General features: G+C 31.3%; 2 protein-coding genes across 2 annotated transcripts; both read right to left on the bottom strand.

Annotated features, from left to right (window-relative positions):
- Positions 1-5,154: 5,154 nt before the first annotated feature.
- Positions 5,155-10,509, bottom strand: HELRODRAFT_95543 (hypothetical protein). Its single transcript, XM_009027024.1, has 9 exons — positions 10,401-10,509; positions 10,114-10,315; positions 9,422-9,588; positions 8,962-9,078; positions 8,159-8,229; positions 7,297-7,401; positions 6,891-7,004; positions 6,501-6,626; positions 5,155-5,811 (listed from the first exon to the last, which is right to left on the bottom strand). The coding sequence occupies exons 2-9, from the start codon at positions 10,204-10,206 to the stop codon at positions 5,666-5,668; spliced, it is 939 nt and encodes a 312-aa protein (XP_009025272.1). The 5' UTR covers positions 10,207-10,315; positions 10,401-10,509; the 3' UTR covers positions 5,155-5,665.
- Positions 10,510-13,296: 2,787 nt separating this feature from the next.
- HELRODRAFT_153255 (hypothetical protein) lies at positions 13,297-13,542 on the bottom strand (the record flags this gene model as incomplete). Its single annotated transcript, XM_009027520.1, has 1 exon — positions 13,297-13,542. A coding segment is annotated over one exon (246 nt), but the record flags the coding sequence as incomplete, so codon positions are not given.
- Between the last annotated feature and the right edge of the window lie 3,403 nt (positions 13,543-16,945).

The following is a 16,945-nucleotide window of genomic DNA, read 5'->3' as shown; positions in this document are numbered from 1 at the left end:
AAGGAAACTTTTTGCTTACTCAATGTTTCATTTGGTTATTTTAATTTGCATAAATAATTTTAAAGTAGAAATATAATGTTTATGGAGCATGTAAAATAATTGCAACTATAAAAATTTATTTTTTAAAATTTAAATTAATGTTTGTTTTTTTAATAATTTTATTGTTTATTTCAGTTTAATAAACATCATCCTATGATTAGCTTTTGCATTTGAATATCTAAATTTTTTTGTAATTTTTACTTTCATACTATGAAATAACTTTTCAATAACTTGTTAGAAATATAAACGTTAATTTCAAATTGAAATAATTGAGTCCTTAACGTTTTGAACAGTTTGATAACTTAATACGTACATTGTACGTATTAAGTTATTTTGTATATATACATATACAAAAGGCTGCGTAGTAGAGGAACAAGTATATACGATGACATTTTTTAGAATGTAGTAAAACGTTAATAAAATGAGAGAATAACCATCTCGATCAAGTCGATGACATTCTTAATAATTTATCGTGCTTATGACATGAAAACAACTATACGTATATCTAACTCTGCGTGCCGCTAACAACACGGCACGGTGCTGATGTTGTCTTACAGTAGAATATTTGCGTTAGACCGAGCGGAATGTAGATTTATTTAAAATCATCTTTGTTTTTAATTAAAGTTTAACTATTACATATTGTACAAACGTTCTTTTTTAATTTTCAACCACATATTGCACGCTGGTAGGGTGACGATTAACCAAATTTTCATCTTTACTATCGATGAATTAATTATGAAGTTGCATTTGAATTGAGAGAATGAACTGAAGTGGTGGTACGCTTGTTAGGACTACTGGTTTGTATCTTCTCTTCACAATTTATAGAAACGCTTTCCGCATTTTTCGCCACAATACCACGCCAATCATCAAATTCGTGATCGTTATCATGGTTGTTTGTTATCATTTGTCAACATTAATTATGGTCATTTTTTCAGTTAAATAAAACATTTAATAAATAAAATAATTTATTTGCTACAACTATTACGTCTGAAGTATTTACTTTTTATATAAATTAAAGACTGCTGTCTAATTTCACATCAGATCGTTTGACATTGCTTATAGTTTAAAAGATATTGTAACATGCTGCAGTAGGACTGATGTTGTAAGCTACAATATCGACCCTCGGCATGGTCGGATAATCGAGCACATTGAAGAAATAAATGTACTTGTTTTAATCAGCACCGATACCATAGCTATATCACGTAAGTATTTACACAGTATATTTTATATTTAATCTAAAAAAGCTGTTTGGAGACTGCATAAATTTTAATGTAAAGTTTCTTTCAGGTCAATACTGCTATGAATTACAAATTAAAATGTATTGTTTATTTATTTATTCATTGGTATTGATAACTAATAATTTTTATCTCTTTATAGGTTGACCTGGGATCAGAATATGGTCCCGGATCAACATTGTGCTGGTGCAGGTTGGCCTATAAACGTTATCGCATGTTTACGATCAATATTTTTAACTTTGATAATTTACGATTTTTGACTAAATAAATAAATAAACACACATACATAGAATTTTTTGGAAATAGTTCAGTTTATTGAAAATAGAATTATTATCCAAGTTCATCAAGAAAATTTTATAAAACTGTTGTTATCCAAATTCATCTTGCAGATAGGCCTTATTTTGATTTTTTTAAAATCATCTTCAGTGCAGATTTGGTTTATATAGTTTCTTTAAACAAAGCAAAGTTAGTTCTTCAGCAAAGTGAGTTACTTAGTTGAATGATTATACTATTACCAACTTGACGCCTTGATACTAACTTCAAAAACAATGAAGAACAAAGAAATGAAAACAACACAGATGAAGAGTCGACACTAACTAATAATTCTATTTTCAATAAATTAAACAATTTCCAAAAAATTCTAGTACAGAAAATTGACAAGACAAACTTTAAATTGATTAATTCCAACAATTCGTTAGAATTCATACACACATATATGTATATATATATATATATATATATATATATATATATATATATATATATATATATATGTGTGTGTGTGTGTGTGTGCAATTATTGATGAATATATATATATATATATATATATATATATATATATATATATATATAATGATATGCATATCCAGATATTTTTCATGCACGCATATATCACGTATGTAGCATGCACTTGCAAATGAAGCATATTATAAGACGTGACCGGTTCAAATTAGAAGCAACAACTTGCTCCCTTTTCACTAATTTTGCGGAAAAATACAAAACCGATAAAATATATCTATATTATCATTGTGTGTACATATAAATGAATATTTATATGCATTTCTATAATACTTATATGTTAGAAAGATGTATGTGTGTGTGTAACTACATTTTGCTTCATTAGGTTCAGCTTAACCATTTTTTGTTTGAATTCATATGACCGCGTAGTACAACATGAACATCCAATAAACTTTATACAGTGTGCTATTAATTAAAATTTAAAAAAAGTTTTACGTTTCAAACATAATTACAAACAACAATACGAGACCAATAAGCGCAGGCATCGTGCCCATATAGCTGTACCCTACCCATATCTTCAGCTGTTTCACAATTATTTAACTAGTAGTTTTATTTCCAGTTCAGGTAGTTTCTCTCGTAGAAACAAGCTGGTTAAACCAAACGTTATCTCGCCAGAGAATGAGGTTCCACTACTTCACCAAGATGGCTTTTCCATCCATACTTCACCAAGGTGGCCGTTCCATATATCTACTATTAGAAGCAACATTTTTTATTGCCATATTTTTTTTATATATAAGTTATTTAAGTTTGTTGGATCTAGTTTTTTTTTAATATTCTTTAAACATACTGTTTTTGCATCTGAAATATTTCAATGTCTGCAGATTTTAAAACTTCCGTCGCTCCTCATATGTAAGTTCTTATCAATTTTCTTGGGCTTTTCTGTTTTTTTTATACTTTTTAAACCTTTTCACCATACTTTGGTGGAATATTCCACCTGACTTCGTATAAAGCTCTTGCATGACATTACTTTGATCCATTTGTCGAAAATACCTTTTTAAGATGACAGGCATGCTGTAGGCTTTATAAACTTTTCCGATATGAGTTCCACGAAATTTAGTTTTCTATCTATACTATAATACTGCCTAATCTTTTGTACATTTCACATGACTAATTAATTCGTTCGCCATTTTATAATCATAACTTGTAGCTTGATGTTTATGAAGAGTAAGTTCGTTACATTTACGTGTATTCAACTTTAATAACCATTTATCTGTCCACTTCTTTAAGCATCAAGTGCATTTTGTAATTTGACAACAAATTCCAAACATTGTATGTGTTTACAACTTTTAGCATTGTTTGCAAATATGTGCTTCGGCAAAACTATCTAATTTCACTGACAAGCTATCGGTGAAAATACAACAACAACAACAACAACACACGTTTAGACGGCATTTTCCCCGAGATCGGGGGTTGCCGTTTGGCTACCTATGATGAAACCGAAATACCCCTCGACGCCATCCACATCTGTCACTCGCCTCAGTATCACGCAACCCCGCTTTCACCCTGTCCTTCTCCACCTGCTCTCTCCATCCCAATCGCGGACGACCCCTTCCTACCACTCCTTCAACCTCGAACTCCAACGCTCGCCTAATCCCGACCCTTTCATCCCTTCTCAACACATGTCCATACCACCGCAATCTCGATCTCCTTATCAATGTCACAATGTCCTCATTCAGTCCCATCATTGACATCAGCTCTGTACTACTCCTCCTATCCTTCACTTTAACCCCACACATCATCCTCACCATAGCTCTTTCAGCCCTCTGCAGTACACTTTCCTCCTCTCTCCTCAACACCCAAGTTTCACCACCATATACCATCGCTGCTCTCACACATGCTTTATATACCCTCCCTTTCATCTTCACTGACCATTTCTTTCCACACAATACCCCACCCAGTTCCCTAAATTTCATCCATCCCACACGAACTCTAGCCGTAACTGCGCTCAAACATCCTCCATCCGCATTCAGCTTATCCCCTAAGTAAACAAAGCTTTCCACTCTTTCAATACCACCACTCAACCCCGTCCTTGCGTCCGTCCTATTAATCACACCATGAACACATTTCTTACATTTGAACGTGCCTTCCACCTTTTTCAGTGCCCCCCTCACACCACTACATCTCTTATGCACCCATTTCTGACATCCTATACACAATACTGAGTTAGCCTTCACTCTCCTATCACATACCCCACAGGGGTCTATTTTACTTATCACTCGCTCCCCACCTTCCCCACTCACCATTACCTTCGTCTTACCAATATTAACTTTTAAAATAATAAATCGGTGAAAATAATAAATAACTATATTAAGACACTACATTGGAGCACACTGCTTGGGATACAATGCCAGAGAATTTATCATTAACTCTTGCTCTGCATAAACTTAGAGCTCTATTTATTAAAAAGAATTGAACTTTAGACCTTCATTAAAAAGGCAATATACCATGAATATATATATATATATATATATATATATATATATATATATATATCCATGAACGACAGTTAGAATTTTTTAATTTAACAAATGGTAGAACAACTGTAGGCAAATGAAACCGAATTTTTTTATCAGAGAAAATTTGAATTTAGAAAGCACAAGATTACCGTGGTCAGACGATTATAGTCGATTACGGTATTCTATTTTGATAAAAACTGGTTGAATTTGTTCCTTCAGATGAATTAGCAAACAATTTTCATCAGAAAAAATAATTGGTGTGCTTTACCTTTAGTATAAGGAGCAATCGTGGAATCAAATCCCAATATGCTGTAACAAGCTTCCACAAGGTTAATGAAACTTACTTTTCACACTGAATTATAAAGCCATTTATGCAGCTTTTTGTGGAAAGTTGATGGTGGTAATAGGCGTTGACAGCATAGAACCAAAAAAATTAAAAAAACTTCGAGAAATATTTAGAATAAAGTAGTGAACTTCTTGGAGAAAGATAAAATCAAGTAACTTCTTAACGGATTAACAAATATTTTGTAGATAAATTGTTGCATTTGTTGATAATTTTCATTTTCCGCTGAGTAAACTCCGTTAAAAGCACAAAAATCGACATTCAACTGTTAGTATTCGTCAAAAACAAAGTCGGCATAATGGTTGTTATTTGAAAAAGTCACAAAGCATGAGATCAAAAATTTCATTTGAATGGCAAAATGTCAACAAAAAATAAATTTGATCATCGTCATGGTGCAGAATTGTTAAATAAAAGAAAAGGTATCAATGCTTTAGAGAAATTCAAGTGACAACATTCCAAATGAAAACAGACAAAATATGGAAGCAAATGATCGTTTATAGCAAAATCCATAGCTTGACCGTGTTTGTGGACAAGAATAAATATTTTAAATTAATTAAATTACGCTCGTGACTTTATAACTTTATATCCAAGCTTTTAAGTTTATGAAACTGTGACTAACTCGTTGAAAAAACAAGAATATAGAATGTAACAATTCCGAAAGTAAATATGTACAGGCAAATTAATTGCAACATAACTCAATTCATTTTATAGCAACGAAGTACACATTCGCATAACTTTAAAAAATATCACAGAGTGAATATATTTATAGATCTTTAACTTTTCTGGACCAATCATCATCTAACAGCTTGTGACATGTGCAAGGGATTCAACATGAGTTCGAACGTGGCTCCCTTTAGGTTGGCTCCTCTCAAATTGGCCTCCTGCAAGTCACAACCACTAAGATTACAATTTTCAAGATCGGTCCCGGCTAAAACAGCACCTGCAGATGTCATTTGTATGTTCATTATAGGCTGTCGTTATGCCCACAATAAAAAATTTAGTTAGGTTAAGGTTAAATTTAACAAATTCCCTCCATAAATGTTGACTGAAAACTGTTTCAACTGTTTCAGCCTCCTCCCCCCGTTACAACGACATACGAAAAAATTTTATTAAAAAACAATTTTTAATAGAAAAACTGTAAACAAAATAAGAAAAAAGGTTTATAAAAAATTTCCGTCTATACTGCTGGTTACCGTGAACGAGTAGTAATGCAGTTCGATTAATTCAAAGATAAATAAATCTTTTTTTCAATGAGTAAAAAATTTGAAATATCTGATTGAGAAATAATCGTTTAATGAGTGTTTTAACTTGATGAACGGAGAAATGTAGAATAAAAATGACATAGAAAAAATTGATGGTAAACTTCTCCAGTAAAACTAAGAATGTTGGTCTTTGTTGCCAAAAACTGAGCCAAGAAATGTAGATGCATAACAATTCCGCCAGTAACATAAATATCAGGTCAGCCAACAATATACGTCACAACAAGCGTTACACTGTTTTGCATAATATAGGCGTATGTAATACATATACATGCTATAATAAATATTAATGCATCAGTGTTAGCTTTTATTTAGTAAGTACGTGAACTTCAAGAAAAATAAATTATCTTCTCTGAAAAGTTCAGCCAACCCCTCAAATCACAGTTCTGCAGGTTGGCGTTCTTTAGGTTGGCTACTCTTAAATTGATCCCAGCCATCCTACTTCCCTCCAGATTCACTCCTTTCATATTTGCTCCCTCCATACTCGTGTGGCTGCCTGCGAGATGATACAATTTGTCAATCAATCAATCCAACAATCAATCTAACAATAACCAAATATTATTATATATATATATTTATATATATAATATATAAATGAATACTTAACCAAAAACTTTTCAATTTATTGACAAACATTTTTTCTTCTTTCTGCCACAAACATGAACAATGATAAATAAACAAAATATGAACAATAATAAAAAAACAAAACATAAACAATGACAAATAAACAGTTAACAAAAACACAAAGGAAAAAACGAACCAGCGGGATCTTCGAAGTTGCAGCCCTTCATGGATGCAGACTCCAAATTGACACAGAGCATCCGAACGGCCAGCACCGTGGCCTGGTCCATCTTCACACCTGTCATATCCGCTCCTGCATTAATAATGGCGTCAATATTCATTAGCAATTCCTCTAATAAATAATTTTATAAGTTATATTTAAAACTAAATGGCCTTATGAGGTAACATCAGTTATAAACTGCGCAGTTCAATTAATGACAAAATAAGATCTTATGCCTTGAAGGTAGAAGAGGGAAGAACTGACTGCATGATATTATTAAGTTCTGCTAAGAATAATTATTGGTGTTTTCAATAGTTTCAACAAATGCAATTACAATTTTTTATAAGAATAACACAATTTACCATAAAAGTGAAAAGCTACCAACTCTCAAAATTACAATTGGATAGATTAGTCATGCTCAGATCAGCTTTCTTCAAATTGGCGTACTTGAAGTTTATGTGGCGTAGATCGAGTTTGGATAAGTCACAACCTGCACGGGATGGAATGCTTTCATCACAAAATAGTAATAATAAATAATATTGAGTTTTTTTTAAATAATTAATAAAAAATGATTATGTTGTACTTTAGTTAATGATAAACATTTGTAGTTCGTTAATGCCTAATGTTAATCATTTTTTTATCTTCGTCTTATTAGCATGGAAGTCAATTAGAAGCATTTGCTCCTCAATGTCAAACAAATTCTGAAAATAATATGAGGTGGTGGAGTGCCTGCCTAAGTTGTAAATCCAATTTAATTAAAATTTGCAACGCAGGAGAAGCTTATTCCTACACGTGGCAACACACTTGACATGACGTTCCTGTAACGTTTTCTATTAATTATATCATACATCCGAAGCCTAAAAATGTGCTGGAGTTCTCGCCTGGCGGCTTTCCAACTTGGTCGCTGTTAAAATAACTGAAAAAACTGTATAAGGAAAGTACAACATACTCCAACTCCAAGATTCTTACATCTTATTTAAACATGACATATATAAGTGGAACCATAGAAATGAATAGGAATGGAAACAGAAGCATACGTGGTAGCAGCAGGACAGCTTAATGGGTAAGAGCACATGTTCATGTTATATATGCGTGCATTCTGTGTGTGTGTGTGCCTGTGTGTGTATGTGTGTGTTGCTGTAAGCGTGTCGTTGACGCATGTGAGGTGTTGAAATAAAAGAGAATACACTTTAAAACATTGAACGTTTTAAAAGGCACAGGCAAGCCCAAGCAGTATACATACAAACCTTCCAAATTGATTCCCTGACATCTCAGCTCCCAACTTGAAGGCGTGCCAATAATCATCTTCAGGAACTCTCTTCAATTTCAAACATTTACAACTTAATTAGTACAAACCATTGAAATAATTCAACTAATTTAACGAACAAATTAAAAAACTTCCACACAAATAGCAGAAAAAAATGGACATAAAAATGGATGGAACACCAAATTCAACAGATTATCAACAAATTTTTTACAACATCAACACATTCAGAGAATGTTTAATTTAAAAAAATATCTGGACACGAATTTGAACTTCAAAAAAACAGAAATTTTTTAATTTGCATGGTAACTAATACTTTTACCTTTCTTTTTTACAATATTTATAATCTCAAAGAAAATGCACGAACCGGCACATTTGTCTCAACCAACTATGCTACAATTTCTTTAGCATAATGTCCTAGTGATACTTTTTTAATATGAATATCTACCAGCTCAAGTGTCTAATGTCTAGTGGTGAGTTACTCCAATGTCTAATGGTCTATTGATTGTCTACCGGTGAGACACTCTAAATGTCTACTGCCTACAGATGAGTTGCTCCAATGTCTGATGTCTACTGAAGTTACTTCAAATTGATCCCACAGTCAACAAAATCGGGACTGAAACTTAAACCTGGAAACTTCAGCATCGCAACTCACATGGAAGCACTACACTACCCTTTCACAAACTAGTGAGAAAAATAATTTTCGAAAAAAGATAGATGCATCTCATTCACTTGCAACGAATCTCATTGATGGTAGAAATAATTAAAAGTTTGGAATTTGCAAACCTCCTGGTAAAAGGCTGCTCTGTGAACTTCTCCTCTAAATTTTCATTTTCAAGTCTCTTTGTTAAGATGTCAACGACACCAACAACACCAAAGAACCTGGCTTCTGAAAGGACGCCTCTGCAAGGATCATCATCATTATCATCGTCATCATCATTGTCATCGTCATCATCGTTAAGAGAGCAACCATCATAATCAATTGAATCAATATTAGAAGTCATCACTGCATTCAATTATTTCAATTATTCATTTAAATGTTTTAAATGAGATAATTACAAAACTGAATGAACATTTCTTGTAAATTAAATCTATACATAAATAATAATTTAATTCATAGGATAAATTAACACAATTAAAAAACTGTAAATAAATTTTCGTAACTATTTCTAAAAATAAAATGACAAAAAAGAAAATTAATAGATTAAGAAATGAGAAGAAGGCATATAATGAATGAATGAATGACTTGTAATCGATCCCACTGTTGATGAACAACTCTCCTGTTCGAAGGTAGTTGAGGATTGGTTCAAAGTAGTGGGGACTTCTGTCAATCAAGATGGCGCCATTGTTGTCCGTTGTGTGACTCCAACTGGAATCTCCATCAAACATCCTGGCCAGCATGCTGTCAGGGTTCTGTGCAATTTATTTTTACATTTCATACTTTTTTTTAGATTATACATATTAATGTTAATTTTCATTTTTTATTTTTTTATTTAAAGGTTTCTCTCTCTCTCTTTTGCATTTGCTTCAGAGGTTTCAACGACAAACACACACAGCGTATAATAGCAAGACCAGGCGCCTTTAACCATTGAGCCATCACGCCACCCATTATATAAATTATATATATTTATATTTATCTATAAAAAAATTAAGATAATCAGTGCTGTATTTCCTATTTTTCAAGTATATATAAAAATTAAAAAAGAAAAATCTATAAACTATTAAATTAATATTCAACACAGTAGGAACTTGAAACAATTGACATAAAATCGACAAAATTTATATTCAAACTATTCATTCAAATTTTAATTGTGTTAAAAATTTATTAATTACAAGTTGAAATTCCAAAACAATGTAGATACTTTTATAAGATAAGGTAGCACTTGTAGGATAGTACTTAAAGGATAGTACATAGAAAAAAAAAAAATTAATGCAAACACTGGCAACTAGTGTCATTCTCGTAGTTGTGAAGTATTTTCCACCAACATTCAAGGTCACCCAGTTGTTTAGCGACGATAATGAACTAGACATTATGGAATTTGTTTTTGTTGTCGTGGGTGCCGTAGTCTCAGTTGAGTTGCTGTCGTGTGTAGAAACTAACTTAATGGCAGCAATTCCAACATCTGGCAAGGAATTTAACCTTAAATAAATTTAATTAACTATTAAATCCACATTTAATCATTAACTGTTAACTTATTTGAACACAGGAGACTCTAGAAAACAACCTAGTTTTTATTTCTGATGTTCAATATTTTGTTACAATATTTTTAATAATTTATAAATTAGATTTTTCGGTAAAACGTGAGATAAGTACTCCTAAGGTATCCTCCATGTTTACAAACAATCATAATGTATTTTAATAAATTAACTCCACCCATTTTGAATTATCTAGCGCTCTTGATTATTTATTTATATCAAATTGAAAATAATTTAATTAAGTAAGTTTTTTAGATCATTACTTGTCAAATAGTTGAAATAGTGAACATTAAATAAAAAAAAGTTAAAAATAAATATGAGTAAATTTTACTTAAAAATAGAACTTCAGGTTAACTATTATTTATTATTCATAAAACCTTTGGCGGTGTGCCAAACATAAAATAAAATGGATGAATGGCACATGTAATTACCACATGTCATCATATCTTGATGAATTTCTGTGGCAACGCAGTGTCAGGAACCGTGACGATTGGTTCCAGAAAGCTTTAGAGCTTACCCGTACATACTATCCTGTATAAATACTGTTTAAGTTTAACAATATTTTGTTTTTTTTTACATCGTTTAAATACATTAATTTTTTTTCAAATAAATTTTTAAGATCATTTTTAGTTTTGTACATCATGTAAATACTTTAATTTTAACAAAATCAAATAAATTCATATAAAATCAAAAACATTATCATCTTGTTTTTGTGTGAATTTTAATTATTTGTCTAAACCGTGAGTATTTAACGTTCGTGAGTCGACCGTTTAAATTTGAATTAAAAACATTGATTATTTTTAAGTAAGAATTAACTTGTATCAAATTACTTACCTAAGGATTAATCTGTATTGAATTATTTCCAATTTGATATAAATAAATAATTAAGAGCTAGACAATTCAAAATGGGCGGAGTCAATTTATTATAAGTACACCATGTTTGTTATGATAGGATTACTAGTAGGAGTAATAGTAGAAATCTCCGATTTTACCCCATTATTAAATATAATAAAAAAAATCAAAATTAAATAAATGACATATTAAAAGTATTTTTATTAACTTAATATGTTTTAATATTACTAAAAATTTCAATGTCATTTTTTTTCACTTCAAAATAAAAATTTTAATAATAATAATAAAATAAAGATTGGCCATTAGAATAGCATTAGAATTAGACATGTAGGAATAGATTAGGCATAATCCTAGGACAGTGCCTGCAATTGAATTGAAAACAATTTATTTACATTTACACTCAATTAAGTTGTAATTTCTATAAAAATGTGATAGGATTAGGTTAGAAGGTTTCTTTTTAGATTACAATTATGTGTCTAAAACTATTTTCACAATTTTAATCTTGTGCACTCACTCATTCATACTTATCTCTCACGTAGCAAGCACTGTTCTAGGATTTTGCCTTAGATTAGCATTAGTTTAGTAGTTAGACCAGTTTTAGTTAGTGTGTCTGTGTGTACTAGTAGAACTAATTACTAAGTAGAAGAGATTGCCTATTTATTTATTTAGTTTAGTTAGATTTAGGTTCATAATTTGTTATGTGATCCACCAATCTGATCAGTGCTGAAACCACTTTTTATTCATAAATTATTATAAATAAATTAATAACAATTGAAATAAAATAAATTAATTATCATAAATTAAAGTAATTAATAATTAACACAATTAACATTTTATTTATTTTTGCACAATCCTACAACACGAAAAGTAAACCAACAATTTGATCAATTGAGGGTAAAACGATGTTACAAAGAGAACAAATATGGTAACTAGTTTAAAAAACATTTTTGGTTTAAATTGTTTATTTTAAGAGTTTAAATACTGAGAAGTTTGACTATAAAAAATTATATATTTAAAAAAATAACAAACATTAAACTTTTTTAAACATTTCACATTTCGAAATGTTAAGATTAATAGAAAAATTAAATTCAACGTATAAATTTTTTTTCAATTTCAATAAAATTTTTTTTATTCAAAATTTCAGTTATAATATAAATTTATTAATATACAAAAAATAAGTTTTAATTATGTCATTAAAGAAAAAGTTAAAACGTTTTTAGTCTGCCATAACTTTTAGTTTTTTTTTCATTTGTAATATAACCACGTCAAACTTCAGTCACACCGCTCATCCTCGTGTTGGACTCGCCTGACTTCTTGGAAGATTGTTGTCAAAGATGGCCGATGATGATTCCAGTGCGATGATGGATTATTCGCATGAGGTTTTTTTTATTTTGGGCATAAGTGTACATTCCGAACTACAACGTATGTTTACATTCACTACCTCTAATAGAGAGTGAAATAAGCTCCTCCTACTGAAATTCGAAAAGTGCACTGAGATTAAAATAGATGCATGCGCTTTTACCTTTTATATGTTTTTATTATAATATTATTGATGTGTTTATATGTGTCAGGGTTAGGGGCAGGGTTAAGTTAGGTTGTCGTGAAAAAATAATATTGAAAATTAATTGATAATAGAAGAAATGGTAAAATGAAGTATAATAAAATTGTTTGTTTTATATGTTTCTTGTTACGATGATGGTGATGTCGTGTCGGAGGCAGATGATGTTACTCAACGATGTCGGCATACCTTTTAATGTAACCTTATTAAAACAACCAGGCCCGCCGACAGAAATTTCGGGCCCTAGGCTGGACTGTGACGGGCCCCCGATGACCGCGGAAGATAAACCTCTAAAGTATCTTATTTTAGGTTACATGACATTCAAAAAAATTCACATATCATATACGTATACTACTTGTACCTTAATATTTATAATTTAAGACTGACCGATATAGCCAACAAAAACAAAGTATAGTTTTATTCAGTTTTTATTTGAAAAAAAAAACATTAAAGTTTACTTTTTAAATTAAATATCCAAATGTAACAAATCGGTATTTATTGTTTTAGAAACAAACTCTCCTTGATTTGGCTAAGGCAAAATTGTTAATAACGTCATCAAAATTCAATAACTTTGCCAAATCATGTTCAATCGCCAAAGTCGCAAGACCGTTCAATTGTTCTTGTTTCATAGTTGACCGCTGCACACTTTTTATTTGCTTCAGCTTGCTGAATGTCCTTTCAGCTTCTGCTACAGTTACAGGAATTGTACAAAAGATTCGTAAGGCAATAGCAATATTTGGAAATATAGATTCCAATTTCAACTGATAAATTTTATTCAGCAGTTTTATGGGATGAAGATTTTCACTCTGTATGGTATCCAAATAAATTGATTTTAGACATTTCACTTCATTAATTAAGTCACTGCTGACATCTTTGTCATATTCTTTGCAGAAATTAGAACATTTCTTTTCCAGATCACTTTCTCCAAGTTCTGTAAATAACCACAAAAAATTGAAAGAATTGTTAATATTTCTAGCCATATGGAAACGCTCTGTTAAACCAGATATTATACTATCGATAAGTTTATAGAAAACGTTCACTTTAAAATCACCATCCACTTCATGTTGTGCACTTTCTTCTGGCATATGTTGATTTTCATCATAAAAACGTTTTCGTCGTTTTTGGCGTTTTTCTGGAAGTTCTGTTTCACATGAAATATCCGACGACATAGTTTCTGCTGTTATTTTGGCTTCTGCTAGCAATAAGTCCCATTTTTCACATAGATCCTTCAGTTCCCCAAGAAGAATGTCGATGTTTTCTACTTCTACATCCAATTTGGCTTCTCTGGCTTGAATAATTTTGTTTCGATTGTTTATAGCAACTAAAACTTTGAGCCATATTGTAGCCATTAAAACACACTTGAATGATTCCATATAACGCTCAATTCCTTGCAATTCAGTCTTACTTTCTGATGACAAATTTAATTCTTTACATTTAATAATAGCATATTTGATAATTGGCAGGTGCTTCGCAATCGGTTTCACACTTTCCACACGTGCCGACCATCTAGTTTGAGAAAGATTATGCAGTGAGCATCCAGTTAATCTCTGTAGAATTTCCCATCGTTGAGGACTGTACGCAAAGAAATTGTACAACTTTTGAACTATTCCAAAAAAAGTTATAACGTCATTGCAACATTCTGCTGCATGCATACCGCACAAATTTAAACTATGGGCGCCACAATTTGAAAATTTCGTTAGAGGATATGCATGTGCAATGATTGCTTGGGCTCCTTTGAACTTTCCTGCCATATTTGAGCCGTTGTCGTATCTCTGACCTCGACAGTCATCCAGAGAAATTTTGTTTTTCTCCAGTTCATATTTGATCATATCTGCAACATCCTGGCCAGTTTTTTTGTTATAATCAACAAATGCAAGAAAACGTTCTTTGACCGAAAATGTTGAGTTGCAGTTTTGTACATATCTCAAAATGAAAGTACTTTGTTCTGTATGAGAACAATCTGGTGTAGCATCTACCATAATTGAAAAATACTTAAACCTTTCTCTCTCTGCCAAAATTTCTTGAATAACTTTTGAGCTGCATGCTTCGATAAAGTCATTTTGAGAATCTGCTGATAAGTAATGAACCTGAAGGCGTTGTCCAAGTTTTTGAGATTTTTGAACTTTAGAAACATGCTCTTGTAAAAACGGATCAAACTGAGCTAACAGTTCTATAATCCCAAGGAAATTTCCATTATCATGGTCATCAATTTTGTTGGAAGAACCTCTGAATGCAAGTCCTCTTTCACCCAAAAATGAAACCACTGCTAAAATTCGTTTAAGCAATTCTTTCCAGTATTTTACTTTTGTAGCAATTTCTTTATCAATCTGAGACTCTATATTCTTTCCAAAGAGAAATCTTCTTTCTGAATCGCGCCACTTTATATAACATTTTTTATGACCGTCACTTTTTTCATGAGCTGGTATTTTATCGTACACTTTACGCCATGTTTTTAGTTTTGACCATCCTTGATCACTTGACAAAATTGATCTGCAAGATACGGAGATACGGCAATTTCACTAAATAATCTACATGGGAAACAAAACAGGGATTCTTTTTCTTTACTCCATACCAACCAATCCCTTTCACAAACATCTCCATTTTGTCTGGACACCTTTAAAATGCACGTCGGAAAAGCTCTTTGTCCATCTCCCGGAAAATTGTCCGGGTGTCTAGGTGGACCGTTTCGAATCACGGTTTCTATAGTCTGTGTGGGTATTGGCCTGGCTGGCAAAGTACCAACGTCAAATCCAAATCTTTCAACAGTTTCTATGTTTACAGAGGCATCATTATATTTTATTATATTTACACTGTCATTATTTTGAGTTTGGATATCGCTATTTCCATTTTCATCCAATCGGTGTGATTCTGAAAATTCTAGCCCTACCGGACAGTCAGGAGACTCAGCCGAATTAGGAAAATTTACGGCTGTCTTTGTTTTGTTTTTTTCTTTAATGATAACGAATTGAAATAACGAACGACTACCGATTTTGTCGTTTTCCAAAGCAGTAGCTTTTTCCATCCGCTTTTGTGAGCCCGATTTATGTTTATATTCCATAATTAATTAAACAATATTAATTTATTAATATTTTATGATTGTTTATTTTAAAAGCAGTTTAAAATAACACTACAATTTTCGCGCAAAAATTTTTCAAACAGAAGTGGCCTGATGTGGGCGTGTTCAAAAATTGGTAAGTAAAGATCATAGATTATAAATAATGAATATAAATGATATATATCTTCAGCAAGATAATATTAGAAAATCATAATTATGTTGTAATACATAAAGTTATGTAGTACATTATGTAGGCTTAAAATTTTGAAAACTAAATTAAGCTAATTTAAATTGTAGTGCGCGACCATTGAATTACATATAGGAATTTTAATTCAATGGTTTGGCGTAAGTTATTTATTCTCTAGTTGTGTGAGTCGTTGGTCGTTCAATTTATTTATTTCAGCATATGATAGTGCTGAGATCAGTGAGGAGTTTTATTATGCGTCTACAATATAAAAAATATTGAAAATGTCATATCAAATATAAGGGCCGTTCACTATTATGTAGCGATCCGTAAGAAGGAGATCTAACTAAGATTTCCTTATGAAGTGTTATAATAGGGGAGGAGGGGTTTTGAAATTTATTACGTAAAATATTTTTTATGTAAAAAAAAATAATTTCTTTTTAAATTTATCAAAAATTTTATTTTTTCATGGAAAACACGTATTTCGTATATTTCAGTGCAGATTTATGGAACAAATTATACTGTGTTATTTCACATTTTCATTTTAATTTTATAAACAGTTTATAATAAACTGCGCTATATAAATATAAATAATTGATTGATTGATTAATAGAAAGGGTTTGTACAGATTATGATTTTATTGCAGAAAATATTTTTGTTACGTAAGAAAGTGTTACTGAGAGAGAAAAAAGCCGTTTTTGTGTTACTTAATACTCGAACGGATACAAAATAAAATAAAACTAAACACTGCAACCTACAGATATTTGAGGTTTAATTTGATTGTAATTTTGATTGAAGTTCAGTTTAAAAAAACTAGACAATAATATCCATTTCATTGCCGTGAAAATATTTTCATGAATTGAGTGACGAGAACAGCTCGGGCCCCTTCAAATCGACAGACCCTTAAAAATCGCCGGGCTCTTCA

Source organism: Helobdella robusta (assembly GCF_000326865.2).
Source record: "Helobdella robusta unplaced genomic scaffold HELROscaffold_5, whole genome shotgun sequence".
NCBI classification, from domain to species: domain Eukaryota; kingdom Metazoa; phylum Annelida; class Clitellata; order Rhynchobdellida; family Glossiphoniidae; genus Helobdella; species Helobdella robusta.
This window is presented reverse-complemented; position numbering and strand designations above follow the sequence as displayed.

Bases quoted from the DNA above. Each gene is read 5' to 3' on its own strand.
- HELRODRAFT_95543 (XM_009027024.1), bottom strand. From the start codon at position 10,206: ATGTCTAGTTCATTATCGTCGCTAAACAACTGGGTGACCTTGAATGTT. The intron at 9,079-9,421 runs GTCATTCATTCA...TGATCCTTGCAG, and splicing joins AACAGTGGGATCGATTACAA to AGGCGTCCTTTCAGAAGCCA. The intron at 7,402-8,158 runs GTTTGTATGTAT...CATCCCGTGCAG, and splicing joins TCAGGGAATCAATTTGGAAG to GTTGTGACTTATCCAAACTC.